Source organism: Sardina pilchardus, chromosome 6, assembly GCF_963854185.1.
Source record: "Sardina pilchardus chromosome 6, fSarPil1.1, whole genome shotgun sequence".
Taxonomy (NCBI): Eukaryota; Metazoa; Chordata; class Actinopteri; order Clupeiformes; family Clupeidae; genus Sardina; species Sardina pilchardus.
In genome coordinates, this window is record NC_084999.1 from 11,534,400 (window position 1) to 11,555,866 (window position 21,467).

Below are 21,467 nucleotides of genomic sequence, written 5' to 3' on the forward strand. Positions count from 1 at the left end.
TTCGGGAAACCGGCCCCTGGGCATTTTTTCAAATACGAGAAAAGGAACGTCTGGTTGCCAGACCACGTCTCATTTGAGAAGTGGTAGGCGCTAGCCAGGCTAGGTGGCGAGGTTAAAGTAGCCCAATGTTTGCTGTGATAGTACTACATAGCGTAACTCTAAAAACAAATGGGTTTGACTTTCTTATGATCTATGTCAGTCAGTGATACAAATCACAAGAAATAGCCAAGTAACAAGTCTATTAAAACATTTTTTCTTTGTTAATAAATTAAACAAATATCCAGCACCCAGTAAAGATGTTTTCTTCACCATGTTCAATATCTTGAATTTTAGATCTGAAGATTATCTTTGTAATTTGGAGCCACATTTGCTCTTAAATGGGAAGGCCATCATGAACAGGCAAGGCCTAAACAGAACTGAAATAAGTTAAGTTTTTAATTAATAATAAAGAAATATAACAACTTAATAATTGTATGTTTTCCATACGGTGCTAAATCTATTATTACATAAGTGTGTATATAATCTGTTTAATTGTTTGAATGGCTATGTGCCTACAGGACATACAAAAATGAAGCAGCAGTTAGGTCTTCTTCCTATAAGAGAGAAAGCTTACAAAAATGACTGATGTTTACAAATGAGAGTTGTTATTAATCCAGATGTACACAACTATTATTCATTGTGTTCATGTACAAGCAAAATTGACTTCTGTACTGTGGATGGTTACTGTTGATACTCAATTGGACACTGGTCTGAAAAGTTTGTGATTTAAAGCTGGGTTTATGATTCATTTAGAAGACGCTTCCCTGTCTTTTCTTTGTAATCCTCCAGGGGGCAGTCTCTTACCAGTGTCATGTGCAGGAGTGGATTGTGTTTGTGGTGTTTGGTCAAATCCCACATTAATCATCCTTTTTACTGACGCATGACATACTGACAACTTAAAAGGCATACTCTCACATCACAGTCATCCTTTTCCACATTCTTGTTTACCTGCTTGATTGATCATTGAATTATGCAATATCTAGACCTCCCTGAAATGTCTTTCCATGTCTTTTCCACTTGGAAAAAAAGACTTCTGTCTCTATTGTGACTATCCTGGTTAAGATAAGGAGAAAAACAAATGGAAATAAATTAAATTTTCACTAGTCATGAACCCGTCTACAAGGTCACCTCCCAAATTTAGACAGAGGAGTTTTATCAGACACTTATTTCACATTGAATGCTGTAAATACCAAGTTGAGCAATACAAACTAAAGTTTTTTATTAGTCTAAATAATGGACTACAGGAATATCTTTGGTATGGTCTCTGTGAACTTCAATTGTTCAACTGTTTTCATGTCCAAAAATGTGTGTAAAGATATTTAAATTTTATTCTTCAATTTTTATACTTGATTGTTTACTTAGAGTCAGTCAGTTTTCTGGTTCTAAGTACAGGAAAACACAACTCATTTTAGGGCATTGAGTAATTAATAGCTCACTAAATACAGTAGACAGAGATTATGTTGAAAATATTAATATTCTTTAATTACTCATAGACGTGTTTTAACAGTAAGTAACAACAGCAATATGATCAACCACACTGTGAAAGAGTTTACATGTTTGTTTTAAATAGGCTCCAAATGTTCCTGTGTAGGACAAATATTTTAAGCGATCCGGTGACATTTCATTATGATTGTTACAAGATTCAAAAAAGTCATCAAATTCATACCAAGTAAAAGATGGAAAACTTGGTTGCGCTTTATTTCCCACAAATTGTTGACATTTTGATGATGCTATACAGTCGGATAGAGTTACAGTTCTAGTTATAAAAGATAAAGGATAGCTATGGTTTGTTCCAGATGGGGGCTAGGCTTGGCTTAGCTAGGCTTGGATGGCGTATTTCGTTTTTTGGCCATAATTTAAACATTGAACAAAGTATGAAGTCTGTCAAAAAGCAACGTTCTTGTGTATGAATTATGGCTGTCCTGTGGCATGTGGGAGAATTGAGTTGACTCATCAATGTTTGCATTTAAAGTCTTGCCCATCATGTTAAATTATCAAAATGATCTGCTTAGTTAGTATATTAGGTTTAAGACTTTGCACTTTGTAAAATTCAAATTAGGGCCCATGCAATACTGTATGTAATTTGACAAACAATATTCAGAAGATTGGTGTATTCTCTAAAATGACAATCCAAATAAAGGTAGCCCCATTGCTTAGGATATTTTTTTACTCATCATGAATTGAGTTCTGTTGACCAAAATGAAAGTATAGCTCAGGTATAATAACATTTTTTTTTTTTTTTTTGGCTGATGTATGTAATCCACACATACTGTGCACATGTGCACACACATGCCTGCACAGACAGACATTCATACACATGGGTTATCCATCCACCCATGTGTGCAGACATACACACAGTGTACAATTCAATATCAGCCACTCTCTTGATTATTACCCAATCATTCACATTCAGTGTTTAATAAAACCTGGGGTTTTGAGACTTCTATCATTTCGATTTATTTTCCTATGTTTACACAGAGGTTTGCATTTGTTTGGCCATATCAAAACCTCAGATTGCATTTTCACTGGAAGATTGAAATGACCACTGCACATCTACTGTACTAGTTAAGAAATAATTGACTCTGCAGTACAGCGTATTGCACAAACATGTTGATTTTTAAAACACAAAACAATGTGTTATTCTGTACAATATTTACAGTATTTCTGTGCTATATGCTCTTTTGTTGAAAGGTACTGCATCATTGTGCATTTATTGGGCAGAGGTACTCTCCGAGATTTTGTCCTTTCTTGTAAACAGAGGTGACAGGCTTTCTTTGGAATTTTATTTTTCATAGTTTTACTTTTAAAATTGCACTTCAATTTTCTATTTGACACTATAAATCCACAGAATTTATGGGTCTAACTGCTCTGGCTTGTAGTGTATGATTAGCAGATTATAAACTGACTAGTACTAAAACTGACAGGTAGTTTTAAAGATTGATTTGCTCCTCGTATTGACCACATTTAGTTATTAATATTGTAACATCAAGTGAACAGAAGAAGCGCATCCCCAGCTTCCCTCTCTGGTGCCAGTGAGGGGAGAGGAAATCTGGGGCTGAAGAGAGCTGGAGACTCTCAGTAAACATGCTTTTCCTTGACTAAGCTTCAAAGACTTACTAACAAAGTATTTCTACTTTGGATTGCACATACATCTTTTGTAAACATTCAACTCTTTAAAAATGCTTACACAGCGCGTTTGTTTTCAAAGTACTAAATAATAGGCGACAGGATCTTATCTTCACTCTCCTTCCCCAAAACAAAGTGCACACGGAACATGTGTTAGTCCCCACTAAACTCAATCACCTTCTCTGACAGAATTTCTTGGAAAGTTGAGAGCTGTTTCATTTGCTCAGTCTGCATGGAGTGCCTTCTCATCAGCTTTTTCTTCACCTTAAACTCATGGCCTCGTTTGGGTGAAGCCGGCGCCACGGGCAGCAGGATCTTGCTCCCCGAGTGGACGGGGGAGGTGGCTTTGCCGTTTGTGCGGATGTCGGGAATGGGGCGCTGGGGGTTCACGTTGAGAGGGGGCAGGAAGCCCGGCCGGGTCTGGGAGATGTGGTCCAGGAGGAGCGTGCCTGACCCCCTGCGCTCCAGGAGCCCCGGCTGCCGACGCCGCATGGTGATCGGGGACACGGAGTTGGGAATGCTCTCCAGAGACTCCCTGGACGAGCTGGCCAACAGGGAGAGCGGCGAGGCGTTGTACTTGCGCCGTTCCACGGACATCCGCCCGGAGTCCGGCGAACCCGGGATGGACTCCGGACACAAATGCGTGTCCGATTCGTAGTGCTCCATGCGTATGAGTTTGGGGTGGGCCAGCCCGCGCAGGGCCGCCGGGAGCGGAGGGGCGGCCTCCTGGGACTCGGGAGCAGTGTTCCTCCGGTACAGTATCTGGTGCTGCTGGACCTTGTCCGCCCAGGACGAGCCGCAGAGGCCGGCGCAGTCCTCCGAGCACGAGCGGTCGATGAGCTTCGCCAAGCACGGGTCGTGCGTCTCAATGCTGTGCCGTCGAGACAGCAGGGGTCGCCCCGGACCCGAGATGGACATGCCGTTCAGCGCCGCGGTCACCTTCTCTTCTTCCCCCTCGGCTTTCTCCTGCGGGGTGCCGCCGAGGGCCGAGGGCGCCACCAGCCCCCAGGGCTCGGAGTTGAGCCTCTTCAGGAGTTTGCGCGGCGGGGGTCTCTTCTCGCCCGGCGGCCGGTTGGAAGGCAACGGTAGAGCGGCAGACAGCGCGAAGCTGAAGATGCCGCCGTCCTCCTCCTCCGCCGCCGTCGAGGGTGAGTTCACCGTGCGGATCTCGACCTCCGACGGAGACATGCAGGACACGGGCGAGAGCTTGTCCACGACGCCCGGCGAGGGCGGCGAGTTGAGGTACTGTTTCGTCTTCTTGGTGCCTGAGGGGGACGTGTCGGTGGTGATGATGATGACCTCTTTGCCCTTGGCCTTGCAAGCGTCCAGCAGGATCTGCAGGGTGTCCCGGTCACCCTTGTTGATGGCGTGGACCAACGCGGATGAACCCGAGTAGTCCTTCAGGCTCGGGTCTGCCCCGTTTTCCAAGAGCAAAGCAACCACCTCCTTCCCCGCCAGGCCTGCGCAGGCGTGCATGAGAGCGGTTCGACCAGATTTGTCGGGGATGTTCGGGTCGGCCCCTTTCTCCAGGAGGTAGCGGATCATCTTTTGCCGAGTCTGGGCGTCCTCGTAGCTGGCCAAGCAGGCGGCGGCGATCGGCGTCTCTCCTCGCTCGTTGCCCTCGTTGATGTAGGCTCCGCCCTCCAGCAGCAAGCGAGTCAGCCGCATCTTGCCTTGGAACACGGCCTTGAGCAAGGCGTTGCCCTCAATGTGCAGAGGCCCTCCGTCCCCCATGATGATGCCTCTTCCGTCTCTCTCGTTGTCCTTTGCGACTCTTCAGAACCTGGAAGGGTCTTCAACGCTCATTTGGCATTCTGAGCGAGAGGACTAGATGACCTGAACAGGGGAGATAAAACGACACTGCTGATAACACAGCCACACAACGCATGTTTATATGGACATTGTTTTGTGTGCTGCAAGGTGTAATCATAAATGGAGTCTATGTTATCAATCCACTTTGTGCCTTCTTAAACAGTATCGGTTTTGTTATGTGCTGCCACTGCCAAACCAAGGAGAGGATCAGAGGTCCCTGAGACGCCTTCCTGAATAACAATAAGCTCTTGTGTCATAAAGAACAGGGTGGGAGTTGACAGGGCTAGGGGTGGGGGAGACCTGCACATGTAGCGATAATGACATGTTTTACCATTGTGTGGAAGGACAGGAAAGTAGGGGCTTATTTAATAACAATGGCATGGATAAAAACAATGATGACAAACAAAAAAAATAATAATGCATATACTGTTGTGCATATTGTATCATGTCATGTGTGTACTTCATATATCTACCTCAGATCCATAACAGAAGACTGATTATACATGGTGAGACTGGTTTATGGTGACCTGTTAAATGGGACATACTGTATGATTTAGTCCAGTGCAGAAAGTATAGAAAAGAGTATTGTCATGAGAAACCTTCATCGCAGATATTGATGGATGCACAACTGCAAATGCTGCAAATGGCTATTCCTGCTATCTCTTATTCTACCAGTGCACATAAAATAACCTTTATAAGCTATTCAATGATTTTTTATGTACTAAGCAGGCTTAACTGTTGTGTCTAGCAAAACATCTGGGAGTCCAACAAAGGACTCCGTCTCCAATACATCAGTGTGAGTAGTTGGATGGAGGGAGGGAGGGATGGGTCACTGATGAGAATATAACATTTTCCAAATGGCCTCAAATACCGTACATAACGATCCAGATCAAAAGGGCGGATCAATTTAAATTGTGAAATCATGACATTATGTGCTCTCCAAGAACACAGACAGCAGCGCCCACACCCTCCTTGACCTGTCCAGCAGTCCTTGCCTCTTGTCTAGTAGGCATACATGGCAACACTTCACACAGTGGACTTATTTCGCTTGCATAAGTATGCTGTTGACTTTGGGCATCTCGAATCTGCACTGACCGCCAAACAGTCTGGCACTGTCCTCAGCAGAATGCTGTTTATGTTGTCCGTCAGTGTGAAGGGCTTTGCTGTCCACTAAGGCAGGGCAACCTCACGTGTAGCTACTGTGTGGGGATCAACAGGACAGCTGTGGTAATTCTTCTCTCTAATTAGGCAATCAGATCTGTCAGGATGAGCCTCTTGTTTTTGCTTTCTCCTCGGTAAACTAAGACTGATGGGAGGTCATTAAACCTTCTTGCAAAATCATGCATCTCCACACAGAGATGTTATGCGATGCTCACCATTCTGTTGTCATGTGCAATGTCTTATACGTTATGGCAATGGGGCAGCAGTACAAATGAACACAAAGCAAAGCAAAATGTATTTTTAATGAATATTATGAAAGTCCCAGAGAATATTTTTGTATTCAACAACATTAATTTCAGACATAGCTTGTTTTTGTACTCATGCTATTAATTGCAATGTAAAGAACAATCATATTTAACAAAAAATCCCTGCTGAGATGTTGATATTTTGGCATGGAGTCTGCTGGAATAGACACTTATAGCCACACATAAAAGGAGCAGTCAGTCACAGCCTCCTTAAGCATATAAAAGGAGAATCAACATGGTGTTTATACCAGGTAGCTGAGCGCTGTTTTAATATTTAATGCTTCTTTTGCATGTCGACTGACTCAGACTGCCAGGAACTCTGTGATATCATTTATACATGGCATGTATTATTTATCTAAGTTCTCAACAGGGCAAAATGCAGACTGGCGCACGTCCACTGAAGGCATCCGCCAATCACCCACATGCTGGCACTCTCTCGTCTCCAAAATCCTATCACACAGAGCCCAGTGGTTTGAAACCTGCAGTGACGAGACATGCGCAGCTTTCCCCCACACAAACACGACCCCGCAATGAAGCAAAGCGTGAGTCAGTGTGCAGAAGCTCTGTTTGTTCCCAAACCCAAACAGGGCTGATGATAGCATGTATGCCATGATGTCCATATTAGGCTTTTTATTTCGAAATGTTGCCATGATCTATCTACATCTCTTGAAAAAAAAAACAACATATTTTCGAATGTTCACGAGGATAAGAGATTGCTGATACGTTACTTCTAAATTTAGCATTTTCTGCTGAGAGGTGTCATAGATAGTAGTAGTATTTTTTTCCATGTGGCATTTGTATGATCTGTCCCCTTGCACAATAGATTGTATGCCTGGCACTTTCCACCCACTGACTAATGCAGGACAAGACTTGGGGGCTGTCTCTTTACAGGGCTGCCTGGTTAACAATTTACTATGATTCTGCATTTTGGCATGCTCAGTTCCAACCCCGGTGTGTGCGGGGTACATACAAAGAACTCTTTTTTTTTCAGGTAAATGTCAACAAAAGTGCAGTTGTGTTGTTTGAGTAAAGACAAATCAAATAGCAATAAACCAATTACAGTTCCGAAACACAACATACTGATGTCTGCAAATGCCGAAGAGATAAAGCTCGATGGGAGTTTAGCATGGCGGTGGGAGTTTAGCATGGCGGTGGGAGTTTAGCATGGCGATGGGAGTTTAGCATGATGGTGGGGGGTTGACTGCTGCACACCCCATCAGAAGGTGGCAGTCAGTATGCATCACCCCCCCCCCCACACACACACACACACGCTCTCTCTGCACCATAACTTCCTCTAAGTCTGTGAATGGAGACATCTGCTGAAGCGCATGAGTCATCACCAAAGCAGAAGATAACTGTGAAAGCAAAGTGCTTTACTCAGACGAGAACATGGCATGATCCACAGGGATGCATTTTTTGTCAGTTGAATTACAATGCATGGCTGCATTTTTTGTCAATTTCAGCAAAATGGTTGGTTGCATTTTTTGTCAGTTCCATTAACATGAATGGCTGCATTTCTGTCGATTACAAAATGCATGTAGAGACATTATGCACACACACTCTTCTAATGTAATGTGTATATATATATATATATATATATATAGAGAGAGAGAGAGAGAGAGAGAGAGAGAGAGAGAGAGAAATGACATATATATGTATTGTGCTAGTGATACAGTCCTGTTTAACCTCAGTGGCTCAGTGATGCTGAACTAATGGCTGTGTCTGTGGATTTCACTTGAGTGCTCTGATGATGGCAGTCTCCTGTGGTGTGGTGTCTGTTCACTCTGCATCCCTGCTTGACCTCTCGTGCTCTGCACATCAGGCGAGGACAGCAGGCCAGTTGACATCAATCAGGGGAGTTTAAGGCCACAGTGGCCAGATCTTTGTCGAGGAACGTTCACATTCACAATCTTACATACGTAGCATTGATAGCATTGTAAGAGCACGCAAGCTTTGAAGAAGGTGTTTTGCTCCAGAATGTGGTTGATTTCATGGCAACTATAGATCACCTCCGTCCTCCTCCCCGCAACCCCTTTCATTAAATCTTCCATCAGGCTGAAGAAGTCAAATCAATGTGCCCCAATCCCGGTCATTACTGCGAACCCTGAAGCCAATGATTTAGCATTTGCACACATGCAGCCCCAGCCGCATCATCACCATCATCACCTGTAAATATCTCAGCCTGGTGCGTTCAGCTGTTACGCAACAGGGGACACGTGTGACTCCCGAAACTGATGTAATTTGTCAATGCTGCCAGAGGGGGTGGCAGGTTAAGGTGGGCGTACGGACGCACACGTTACAAATTAGCAGTTGCCCTGGAGAGGCTGGAGGAGCTGGAGGAGGCTGGAGAAGATGGAGAAGCTGCGGCCTGCAGGCTAGCTGCCACTCCAGAGTCCACCAACTGTGACACGCGTGGATGGAGCCTCAATGGAGTGCTGGAAGTGTCAGTGTTGAGCTGCATGCGTTGCTTCTCTCGGGGCACAAGTGAGCCACTTCAAAGTCTCATAACCACCACCATTTTATCACTGACTTGCAATCCCTTCTTATAGCTATAGCTGAATGGATGGTGACACATTATATTCTACCAACTGGGGTTTTGGCCCCCCTTGTCGCAGAGAGAGAGAGAGAGAGAGAGAGAGAGAGAGAGAGAGAGAGGGGGAGAGAGAGAGAGAGAGAGAGAGAGATGGAGAGAGAGAGACAGACAGACATGGTGGCTGTTTCCATAATGACATTAGCCTTTTCAGCGGTTGGCCTGCAGAGAGGGCTGGGACTTGATAAGCATTTGCTTTCTTGTCTCTGTCAAACACTTGTCACTGTTCAAAGCAGTCTATTATCATGTGGATATGTCATCCAGTTCTAATTTGGAGGTAGCCCTGCACTCTCACACGCCATCATTAAACTTGTCGCAAAAATATCAAGAATGATCTGCTGCTATCAAAATATTAAATTCTTTCCTGCCTCTATGCAATAATATTTTTTTTTTTTAAAAAGCCACTGTCTGTGGTCTACTGGTATTAAAGTGTGTTTACTTATTTACCTCTCTGTGTCTTTATTTCTCTTGTATTATGTTTTATTATTGACAAATTTACAAACATTTACCATATCTCTTCCACTTACAACCTAGTCAAAACATGGTTGTATAAATCCTGACTGATATTGCCAGAAACGTTATAGACGGCTGGGCATTGTCATTGTCATTGACCTGTAGATATTAAGTAGACTGTTTGTCTAAGACGTAAATCAGCCTTTTGTACAAGGCTACGGGTGTGTTGAATGACCCCAACGGAATCGTCCACAAAATTCAGTGCTGTGATGTTCACGGGTAGTGCCGAGTGTAGTTTCGCCGGTTGCTGTCCGTGGTGCTGATACTGTTTCTACACGCACTTACGTATAGTACAGTGTTTGGCTGAATGGTTGCTTTATGGTATTACAAAAGACGTAGATATGTTAAAGATACAACTGAAATGTTGCATGCCATAGCAGAAGTGACTAAAAGGAGTAAGTAAATCCCTGACGTAATCATTCCTAGTTTATTTCTAATAATAAACCATTAGTCAATCGCATAGCTCTTCTTTTATTGTCAGATCTATTTGACCATAAGCCTACTGCTTACATTTTTACAAAGATGTATTGATGATGTTGTAAAATGTACCACATCGCTGTTATAGCCTAGTATTAGGTTATTTTCCGGCTACTTTTCTCTGTGTGGTTAACAACATCTCAGCCATCTGATTCTCTTTTTACGAAAACGATCCACGTCCACAAAACATTCCTTTGCTATCCACGCATCCTCGAGACTGCAATGATTCCCTAGACCTCAAGACCGCAATGAAGGAGCGAGGTTCTGTTTTATACCCCTTTCACTTTCTCAGCTCCTGTGAGGATTTGACCAGAGAATTAAACATTTTGAGGGGTGCCTAAATATAGTCTCTGAAAACCAGGGGATTACACTGCAGTATTTTATATATATATATATATATATATATAAAAAGTCTATAGAATGTCGGCATACCATAACAGTGATACTCCGAATTCCACAGCAGAAACGAGCCATGGCATTCAGACTGCAATTGATTCCGAATCTGCCTTCGTAAGACTATAGGCTATCATCCATTTCAAAGTAGGCTACATGTATTTGACCACTATTTTGCACTTACATGTTGATCGAGGCACAAATGCAAAGAAAATGGATATGTTAGCAATATATTAGTTGTGACCATGAATAGCAGAGCGAAAGCAAAGTTCACCTACAATAAATAGCTTACTTGTAGCCAATTTGTATACTGAATAAACCGAGATACAACTTGCTTCATTACAAGAGCCAATTATATTACATTAAGCTGTGCAAGAAGGATAGTCCAAAAATACACAACTGGTGCAATTCAGTTGAAACAACGCAGGCTTCTCCGTTCGGTGTTCAGTGGCAAGCGATTAAAATGTTCTTACCGTGCCTGATGTGTGCTTTTCTATATTCCATTGGCCAACCGTTTTGATCTGTCTGTACAGATTTATTTCGTTTAGATACCACGCAGGTATTCCTAGCTGGAACTGCTCTGTTAATCTTGAATCCCCTCCCCCCAAGTCTATCGCGACTACGAGTTTAGGAGACGGGCGTCTTGGCGGGGGTGGGAGTGGGCAGCATCATCGTGGGTGTGAGAGGTGATGCGATCCCTTCTTTGCTCCAAGAATAAGCATCGAGACGGACACTGTCCGGTGGCGCATTGATATCGCATGCGTTAGAGCTCGGTGACGGAAAAGCAACTGGCAGTACAGGTTTTAAGAGACATGCCTGGTTCATCATCCACTGAGGAAGCCCAGGTAATGGCAAGAATATTAGGCTACCAATCCACAGTTAGTAAAGCTGTTCATATGTGATAACAATTTCATAAAATGTGGTTCATAACAGCCTGACCAGTGGCCACCAATCTATAATATTTTGCCTAATTGGTAGGCTACTTGAGTTAACTTAAGTCCACTTATAAGGCGTTGAGTCCAACTTAAAAGTTGCAGCGCATGGCTACAAGAAGCTCTCTTCACAGGAATCTTATAGGAATAAATTGGGACATACTACAGAAGTACTACAAGATTACTTGTAGTATTACAGGTATTACAGAACATCACAGAATGATGATGTGATGACGTGATGTTCTGTAATACCTTTATAATATCCTCTATCCGCTATAGTATTTCTATAGCAATCTTGTAGTACTTCTGTCCCAATTTACTATAGTATTCCTATAAGATTCCTATAAGATTCCTTCAATATTTAGTCCCAAAATACTAAATGTAGGCTATAAGATTCCTATAGTACTTTTTCATAACCTTCAGCAATGCTTATTGTAAAAACAGAATTTGAAATGCAAGATGACAAAAGTTGACTATGTTTGTCTTTAAAAAGAAAAAAACTTTGGAGGGACATTTTGAGTAGGATCTGCCTATTCTAAGCCATTCTTGAGTGCAGTGGTGAGCTTGTTATGGTCAAGACCATCACAGGTAAGTCTTACTCAAAAAAGGTCCAATGCACATCCATTTTCCCCTTGACTAGGCTATATAGTGTTGCCCATCTTTACAACTCTCATCATTAAATAATAATAGCCTAATAATTATTATATGAATAATAATAATAATAATAATAATAAAAGAAACTCTGAGTTGCTCTGAATAAGAAACTCTGAGCCTGCAAAGTAGTGAAACATCACATCTTTGAGAAATTCTTCAGAACGAATAAAAAGTAGCATATGGCTACTTTGAAGAGTGTAGGTAAGCTCATATCAGACGCTAAAGAGTGTGGGCAGGTGGGGGGCAGTCCATAAATACTAATTCGGTGACTGTTGCTATTATGGAGCACAGTTTCTATGGCAACTGATTCACTAGATTCCTGCAGAAGCGTTCCCACGGTGACATGCACATTCGTCTGATTTCCCGTGGAGGGATCCAAATCATAGCATGGCGTCTTTGAGGGCAGACGGCAGAGTGAGGTGGTTACTGCTCTTTTAGAGTTAGGACTACATTAGATTAAGCACCTCTGTGCAAGTGTTCATCTGAGCCTAATGAAGACCTTTATGATAATGCCTTGTCTAACTCATGCACATTTCAAAGCAGTAGCCTTTGCACCCTCAAATGTTTCAGGAAATATGTAGGCCTACAAAGTGATTCAAGATAGTTTGATATAAGGATGATGAATCATTCTAAATATCAGAATTTGAAATTCAAAAGTTATTCTATCATGAGTGCCATAATTTACAGAGTGAAAATCAGGTCTTCTGTAACCAAAATCATTGAACTCATCCATTCCTCTACAAAAAAATGCCATTTAGCCTGGGTGAAACCAGACGAACTTGTGGGCAAATCCGAATGTGCTCTCCAGGTCTGTCTGGAAAGGAGCCCATTGATGGCCGTTTCCAAATCAGCAAAAACCCAGAAGCTCAGGGCGGGATTTATATAATGACAGACAGAGCAGTGCTTTCAACACGACCAATGGCTGCATTACATGCCTTGTTCTTTGTTGGCTATAGGTGTTCAGCTTTTATGGAAATATGACTTTTGACCTTCTCTAATGTTAGGGAGACACTAGTAATCAACTTCCAAGTTGGACAGTAGTGTAGGCGTTCTATATAAATGGCTAAAAGAAAAGGCTAGCCTATTATGGCATGCAGTAGGCCTATTGCATTTCACATTGCATTTTGCATTTTTCACAGCCAAAAATCCTAAATTGTGACTTAACATTAGTAGGCTACAAAACTAGACTAGTGGTCAGGAAATGCATGATGCTCTGGTCTCGGCTACAATATTTTATTTTAAAATGTGAAATTTTGTCATCCGTTGCAGCTGCAGTCAGGAGCAGACCAACTCCAGCAACTACTATCGGAACTAATGTTTCAGCACCTTTTTAGCAAGGGGGAATTATTTTTGTAAAGGAACAGAAACTTTTCCCTCCGAAGGCAGCTATGAGATCCTGTGTACCTACATGTTAATAAGGGATGTATTTCGGCACTGTTTACCAAAACTTATGGCAGGATTCTAAAATAAAGTGTGGCAATATATCATTTAGTCATGGCATGGTGACACATTCGACACGTTTACACATACCTCGTTAGCGATCCAGGAACTGCAAGTAAGCTACTGTGCTAGATGATGTTAGCTAGCATAACACAGAAGTTAGCTTAACGTAGCGTAACCTTTAATATTAACCTATCTGGCTATCAAAATGTATAAGCTCAATTTGCAACTTACAGTCAGGTGTCTTTATATAACGGTTGCACGAAATATGGTTTAGCAGCAAGTAATGGAGTGCAAGGTACCTCATGTTTGTAGCAGACGTTTTCGCTGCTTTTCTGTCATGTACTCGTCTAGTTCTGGCCATAAATTGCCTGCTTGCAGCCAGACAACCTGTGATTTTAAATCGGTGCTTGCTAAATAGAAAATGCTTCGACTGTCCCGTGCATGCTGTTTTTTTACTCGATAGAATTGCTTCAGTATCTTTGGTAAGCCTAGTATCGAGAGCACTCCAGCTAAGCTGAAGTTAATGTTAATTGTGCAAGCACTGCCAAGTAATCTGTTTGGGCACATTGACTGGTATGCTGAATTGATAGAATCATTAGTCAGAGAGAAACTGATATGTTATTATTATTCTTTTTTTATCGTTATATATCACGTTTCCCATGGAGTCCAGAGACAGAACTGTGGGTGTCTTAACTATTGTTTTGTTGCTGGCTGCCAGGCGTCACCATGACCGGACGAGGGCGCGGCAGAGGGCGGGGTCAAATGAGTTTCAACATGGAAGTGGTCGGTATCGGGAAAGGAGAGAATCTACCCCCGGCCACCCTCCAGCCGACTCCACTGTTTCCTGTGGGTTGATGTCCTTAATCTGTGGTCATTGCATAATACAATTATTGTGGTGTCTTTCTATACATTAACATAACACAGAGAATATAAATAGCTTGGATTTGGTGACCTGACCTCTAAATCCCGGTGAAAGATGAGATATGAAAGTGTAGCCTACATCTCTACATTTCACCTGATGTCCTCCAGATCTAGTTTAGCATTTTTCACGGACGTCTTTGAAATGTAAATGCGCACTAATTATACTTTGTCATCGCCCCTTGCCGCATGTGTCACTGAACAGAAATGATGGCTTTTCTACTCTCTGCACCTCTTGCAGCCTATGGAGCACAAACCGGTGCCCTTAGTGGTGAGTGAGGAGGCAGAGTACATGCTGGCCCTGAAGCAGGAGTTTAGGGGGGCCATGAAGACCTTGCCCTTCTACATCAAACCAGCCGCACCAAAGAAAGGTGAGTTTGCTGTAGGAACAATTTGACACACTGCCACAGATCATAACTTCCCTAGTCTTACACCTCGGCACATACTGTATCTGCTCGTTTCTTCATTCAGTTTACTGGGATCCCCTCAACAGATTTATACCACTATATTGATGTATGCATGGCCTTCACTGCCTTCTAACGCATTTCATACTGGATCATGTTTTCCTCCCCGTTATAAGAAACATTGGCAATTCTTTGAATTCCTATTAATTAATTAAATTAAATTGATTATGGACTAGGACCTCTAATTATGACATAGCTGGCATAATTTCACAATGTTTGAATAAGGAAATTTCACAATGTTTGAATAAGGAAAAATAGGCACACTGATATAAGTACATTATTGACTCAAACTGTAGTCGCAATCTTCTCTACACTATACTACTATTTGACTCAACTTGTAATCAACTGATCATCAAATCAGTCACATATAGGCACTCTTTTCAGAAACACTGCTGTTTTTGTACCCATGCGATGATGTATGCAGTCCAAAAACCAAGATTTTATTTTTTTAAGTGTGTTTTATTTGATAAAAACAATTTTATATATATACATATATATATATATATATATATATATATATATATACAGTATATACATTTTGGATCATTTTAAACATATATTTTGTTTTGATGTCATGCCCAATATACTCACCTTACATCTTCTGTCAAATCCATCCATGTTGACAATAATTGTTGCCCAAGACTTGGATCCAGGCTGTTAAAATATAGAGGACATGGGAAGGTACACTGTATTGCCAAAAATATTTGTAGTATAAAAGTAGTCCTGACCTCAACCCAATAGAACGCCTTTGGGATGAATTAGAGTGGAGACTGAGAGCCAGTCTCCTCGAACCACATCGAGGACAACCTCACAAATGCTTTTCTGAAAGAATGGTAAAAAATTCCTGTGAACACACTCCCAAACCTTGTGGAAAGCCTTCCCAGAAGAGTTGAAGCTGTTATAGCTGCAAAGTATGGACTGGTGGTGTCATGTTAAACCCTATGAATTAAGAATGGGATGTGACAAGTTCATAATATGAACATATTATGTGAGTCAAGGTAGGTGAGCAAATACTTTTGGCAATATGGTGTATTTCTCCTTAAGGAACTCTTAAAGGAATAATTCAGGAATTTTGGACATAGGACCACATTTCCAACTTAGTCGGGGTGATATAGGTCGATGGAGACCGTTTTCAGTGAATTTCTGCCCTTCTTTAACTTGCAGCGTTCATCTGATGCTAATCTGGTGCCGAGATAACGCAAGTCAACGGTAACATCCAGCCTGCCACTGAAAACAGTCTTTAATCCACTCCCGAACACCCGAAACAAATAAATTATAACGTCAGACTATCGATGGACATGACTGTCTTGATAGAACAATGTTAGAAATAAGACTAACCTTGCATCACATTGCAATAGCCTATACTTTGTTCCCTGTATGGCAGTACCGGATTGATATTGAGAAACTAGTCCCTCAAAATGTAATAAATCATTGAGTTGCAAGGTTAGTTTTATTTCTAAAATTATTCTATCAACACGGACATGTACATCGATAGTCTGACATTTTAATTTACTTGTCTCGGGTGTGCTGTGGAGTGAGTGAAACTGTTTTGGATGTTACTGTTGAAATGCGTTAGCTCAGAACCAGCTTAGTAAAGGGGAACACTGCAACTTAAAGGGATATTCCGCCATTTTTGGAAATACGCTCATTTTCCACCTCCCCTCGAGCAAAACAATCGATATTTACCTTGTTCCCGTTCATCCAGCCATTCTGTGAGTCTGGCGATACAACTTTTAGCTTCAGCCTAGCATAGATCACTGAATCGGATTAGACCATTAGCTTCTCGCCTGCTAGCTTCATGTTTAAAAGTGACTAAGATTTCTGATAATTTTCCCATTTAAAACGTGTCTCCTCTCAAGTTAGAAAGTGCAATAAGACCAACTGAAAATGAAACCTGGCGTTTTTCTAGGCTGATTTGACATGGAACTACACTCTCATCTGGCGTAATAATCAAGGCAACTTGCAAACATACCATAGGCGCAGTGATATCGTACGCAGCATCTGAAAATAGTCCCCATAGACATCAAGCAGTAGTAGTGCCAGTAGCTGCAAGTTGCCTTGATTATTACGCCAGATGAGAATGTAGTTCCATGTCAAATCAGCCTAGAAAAACGGCAGGGTTCATTTTCAGTTGGTCTTATTGCACTTTCTAACTTGAGAGGACACACGTTTTAAATGGGAAAATTACCAGAAATATTAGTCACTTTTAAACATGAAGCTAGCAGGCGAGAAGCTAATGGTCTAATCCGATTCAATGATCTATGCTAGGCTGAAGCTAAAAGTTGTATCGCCAGACTCACAGAATGGCTGGATGAACGGGAACAAGGTAAATATCGATTGTTTTGCTCGAGGGAAGGTGGAAAATGAGCGTAATTCCACAAATGGCGGAATATCCCTTTAAGGAAGGGGTTAAACACGATAAAAACTGTATATCGTCCTATATCACCTCGGCTAAGTTGGAAATGAGGTCCTATGTCCAAAATTCCGAACTATTCCTTTCAGAGATGTTTTGAGAAACTCAAGTAGAAAAGTAAACTTCAGTAAGATATATCTTTCAAGTCTTTGTAAAATGCTAAGAGGTATTGGGAAACCCAGCCTAATTCTTTTGGTGTCTAAAGCATGCCAGGCACATGTTTTGAAGACCACTGCGTGGTTATGCTTTCTCTCTGGTTGATTAGCTGTCTGCATGGATTCCACTCTTTCTGGTGCATTGTTGAAAAATATTTTTTCTGAGAACAGAGATTGTTGAGGTTGTTCACAAGTCAAACCCAAAAAATCTACTTTTTATAGAAGTGAAGGAATTATAGCTGTGTAACAGCTGTGTTGGGAAGGTTAGGGAAGGGAACTTCCACTACAGATTACAGAATACTGTACGTGCCCTAAAATATATTTTGCACATAGTATGCTATATCATTTTAACTGAGTAATGCAATCTGAATACTTTGAATTGCATCATTGTTGCCTTACATTTTATTAACTATAGATAAAACCGTTATGTGAGACATTGAGACGGTAATAGCCAACAACTACCCAGGATAGATTGACATATAGGCCGAACAAGAATTCCAGCGATTTTTTCTCATAGATCTCTATTTCTTGAGGTGACTGAGTACTGTCGGTACGAGGAAAACCCTGAAAACAATCGGTTCTACCTAGCTTGAGTTGCTGCCAGGCAGCTACAGTGCTACACTCTGGTCTAACCGACAGTACTTGACCTCGGAAAACGGAGATCTAAGTGAAAAATCGCATAGCCTACAACAGCTATGTGTTGTCTAAAATCACTACAAATATCACTACCAACACTAACATTGCAACCTAAACATTGTTTTCTTTAAAAACAGACTGCAACAGTGGAGCCTAAGATAAACAAAAGTAGAACTGTGAAGTAAGGAGATAAGAAGGTGCTGACCCAAAATCAATGCAGATAATTGGGGCCTTTCTGAGGTCTTATACTCCTTATGTTCGCATATTTTTAATGTGAATAGGTAGGTTTAAAGTTATGTAGTAGTGTAATGACCAAACTTATTAGGAAAGGGACTTGATCAATGTTTAAAATCTTCTCTCGGGCCTGCTGAAGCCTGCTGATGTATATTCTTTCTCTGACTTGTAGACGTGGAGCGCTACTCTGACAAGTACCAGTGCAGCGAGGCGACTGATAACCCCTCTGAATGGGATCCAGGTGGGACATGCATTCACCCATTTCTCCCCAGAGTAATTTGGGAAACGATCGGTGCAGTAAATAAAAACAAAGTGCATAATTACACATTCCACGCAGGAAGTCTGAGCGGAATCAATTTCAAAAGACTGTCGAGATTGCGCGGCAAGCATGAAATGACTGCATTAATTAAATAACAAATTGCTGTGAAGTGGTTATTGATATGGTAATAAGCACCTCCGAAAAAAAAAGTTTCGGGAAACTAATTAAAAATGTCATGTGTTTTAAACCATGTCAAATGCTCACAATTACGCTGCCTGTCATGTCTGCTTATGCCAGATGACTGTGGGCTGAGAGGGAGAGGGGCTCTGGAGCAGCTCAACACTGAACTTCCCCCGGCTTTGTGCTGTGAAGTCAGCCGCAGCGATGCAGCAGCGGCAGGCTGAGAAGGTGTATTAAGAGGCAGCTGTTTCCTGGGAGATTTTTGTTTGTTTGCCTTATTTTTGCCTTCTCTCTCTCTCTCTCTCTCTCTCTCTCTCTCTCTCTCTGTCTTGCAGACTGGAGGCGGCTGCCGAAAGAGCTACGCACCCGAACAAAAAGACTCCAGAAAGAGAGTAAATTGTTTGACCTTTTTATGTTTTGCCAAAGCTCTCACCAGAGCCCAGTAGCATTTTACACATTTGATGTCATGCAAGAACCCCTTGATTAGGAATGTGAAACAAGCATCAATCTCCAGTACTTCTGGTTACAGATGGAGTGTCTTGTAGAGATTGCAACCCCCCCTGTGGTGGCTGAACAGCCAGCTCTCAGTAGCAGGGTTAGGTAGCATTCTCAGCTGTAGGTGATGCACAGTCTCTCTGACTCATCCTCCTCCCTTGGGAAATCAAGAAGAAAGCACTTTGCTGCTTGTCTGACTCTCTAGCCTTTCTGCTCTGTCTCTCATCTCTCTCTCTCTCTCTCTCTCTCTCTCTCTCTCTCTCTCTCTCTCTGTCTTTCTCTCTCTCTGTCTTTCTCTCTCTCTTTCTGTCTCTCTCTCTTGCTCATACGTTATTGCTCACTTATCATTTCTTGTTATGTTCTGACATGCTTTCCCTCCTTGATCTCTGTTCTTCTGTCTCTCATGCCTGTATTCCTTCATTTCTATATATTTGTGTCTTTGTGATAAATCTGGGAATGTTTTATCAAAATGCTAGGAGGAAAACTTTATATGAGAGTGAAGCTGATGTTCTTCTGGTATTTAATCTCCCCTGTGATTGATTTGGCAGTTCATAAAAGGAAGACCTTTCCGTGTTGTCATGTGGGTAGTACCCAAAATGGATGCCCTCCTACCACCCCTCCTTAACTCATGAATCTGTTTCATTCCAGAAAATAACGCCACATCCAAACAAACCGTCCACCCTCGAATAAGCAAAGAGGAGATTATCCAGAAATTAGAGGTAGGACTGTGTCATATGTTCGCCAGTTTTCCATTCCATGTATTATATAAGCTTCTTTTATTTCAGAAGGGTTTTTGTCACAAGGCTCCATGCAAATGATAGATTGTGACAAGGATGACAGAATATGACCTATGCTGCTTATGTTCCATTTCATATTTGTACAGATTCAGTTTGCTTCTGTTTTTGTTTACTTTGCTTCATTCCTCAATTCTACACACACACACAAGTTTTGATTTCACTGGAGTGACGTAACAGCCGGCTTGCGCATCAGAAACTCGGGTGATCTGAGTTAAGCTCTCTGGATTTTACGGTCTTAACTTTTGCTTGCTTTCGTTATTTTTTTGGGGGGGGGGTGATCCTCACAGACTCTGGAAAAAACAGAGGAGGTGCACAGCTCAGACGAGGAAGAGGGAGAGAAGAAGAAACAAGAGGAAGAGGAGCAGGACGGTGAAGAGGAATACAACGAGGAAGAATTTGAGGAGGCAAGTCATCTACTCCTGTACACTCCTTTGACCTTTGACCTCTCTCCTTATGTTTTTTTCCCTCTTGACTAATTTGTCTGCACATTTCTTTGTCTCATACCAACAGGAGACAGACTACATCATGTCCTACTTCGACAACGGAGAGGAGTTTGCGGGAGACAGCGATGACAACATGGACGAGGCCATTTACTGATTGACATGACTGATGAAGGACAATAGATGGAGATCACATGAGAATGAACAGATCACTGTGTCCTTCTCGTAGACGGCCTGCCTATGCATTGGCCAGCGTGCAGAATTTTAGCTGCATTCAGTGGAAGTGTCATTCCATTCGGACAACAGGTATAACAAGCACATGAAGACAATGAGGTGAAGGAGGGGCTGAGACTGCACTCTCTTCTCGTCTCAGCCATCACCGGCACTCCAGCTTTTATCGGAAAGTCTTTTTTTCTGCTCCTTTTGTATTTTGGACTGAATTACTGTACTGTCATTAGTGCTGGTTGTGAACATCTTGGTAGATGTTTCAAATGTTACTGATGGTAATTGATGTGACCTGTTTTTTCCTCAATATTCTGTGTTTTATAAATTGAATAGTTTTATGGTTTTGTAAGATATTTTTATACACAAAATTGAGACTTTTTAGTGTTTGACCTTTTTGCCAATTTCTCTGAATGTTTTTTTTTGTGTGTGTAATGGCTCAGAAAATGTTAGAATGTTAGGAAAATATATGTTTGTGAAATAAGAATTTAGATATCCCACAGTGTATATGATGTCTATCCTTGATGTGGCATGATAACAATTGCAATAATAAGGATATTAAAAGAAGACTTAATATGCACTGAAATAATCATTGGTATTTTGTACCATCAAGATACAACATGCTGCCCTCCCTCCCTCTAAACATTTTTTGTACCTTAGAAAAATGAATTAATTCCAAATGTTTTAAAGAGCAAATTATGTTAGACGCCATGCAAAGGTCTTGCTGTGTCAAACCTTCCTGAATGATGGCATTATCTGGTAGAAAAGCTACTGGACACGCTTCCTTTGTAAGTGCAATATTTCAAATC

The 21,467-nt window shown here is 41.8% G+C and overlaps 2 protein-coding genes across 2 annotated transcripts; one reads left to right on the forward strand and one right to left on the reverse strand.

Moving 5' to 3' along the window:
* Positions 1-3,054: 3,054 nt before the first annotated feature.
* Positions 3,055-10,938, reverse strand: LOC134082586 (ankyrin repeat domain-containing protein 34A). Its single transcript, XM_062538404.1, has 2 exons — positions 10,890-10,938; positions 3,055-5,001 (listed from the first exon to the last, which is right to left on the reverse strand). The coding sequence occupies exon 2, from the start codon at positions 4,897-4,899 to the stop codon at positions 3,319-3,321; it is 1,581 nt and encodes a 526-aa protein (XP_062394388.1). The 5' UTR covers positions 4,900-5,001; positions 10,890-10,938; the 3' UTR covers positions 3,055-3,318.
* A 2,409-nt stretch (positions 10,939-13,347) lies between these two features.
* On the forward strand, positions 13,348-21,247 carry polr3glb (RNA polymerase III subunit GL b). Its single transcript, XM_062538409.1, has 8 exons — positions 13,348-13,557; positions 14,164-14,291; positions 14,605-14,734; positions 18,438-18,506; positions 19,040-19,096; positions 19,848-19,918; positions 20,284-20,400; positions 20,507-21,247. The coding sequence occupies exons 2-8, from the start codon at positions 14,172-14,174 to the stop codon at positions 20,591-20,593; spliced, it is 651 nt and encodes a 216-aa protein (XP_062394393.1). The 5' UTR covers positions 13,348-13,557; positions 14,164-14,171; the 3' UTR covers positions 20,594-21,247.
* Positions 21,248-21,467: the final 220 nt, after the last annotated feature.

Coding starts and splice junctions, on each gene's coding strand:
- LOC134082586 (XM_062538404.1), bottom strand. CDS start 4,899: ATGGGGGACGGAGGGCCTCTGCACATTGAGGGCAACGCCTTGCTCAAG.
- polr3glb (XM_062538409.1), top strand. CDS start 14,172: ATGACCGGACGAGGGCGCGGCAGAGGGCGGGGTCAAATGAGTTTCAAC. Junction 14,292..14,604: donor AGCCGACTCCACTGTTTCCT/GTGGGTTGATGT, acceptor CACCTCTTGCAG/CCTATGGAGCACAAACCGGT. Junction 14,735..18,437: donor ACCAGCCGCACCAAAGAAAG/GTGAGTTTGCTG, acceptor TCTGACTTGTAG/ACGTGGAGCGCTACTCTGAC.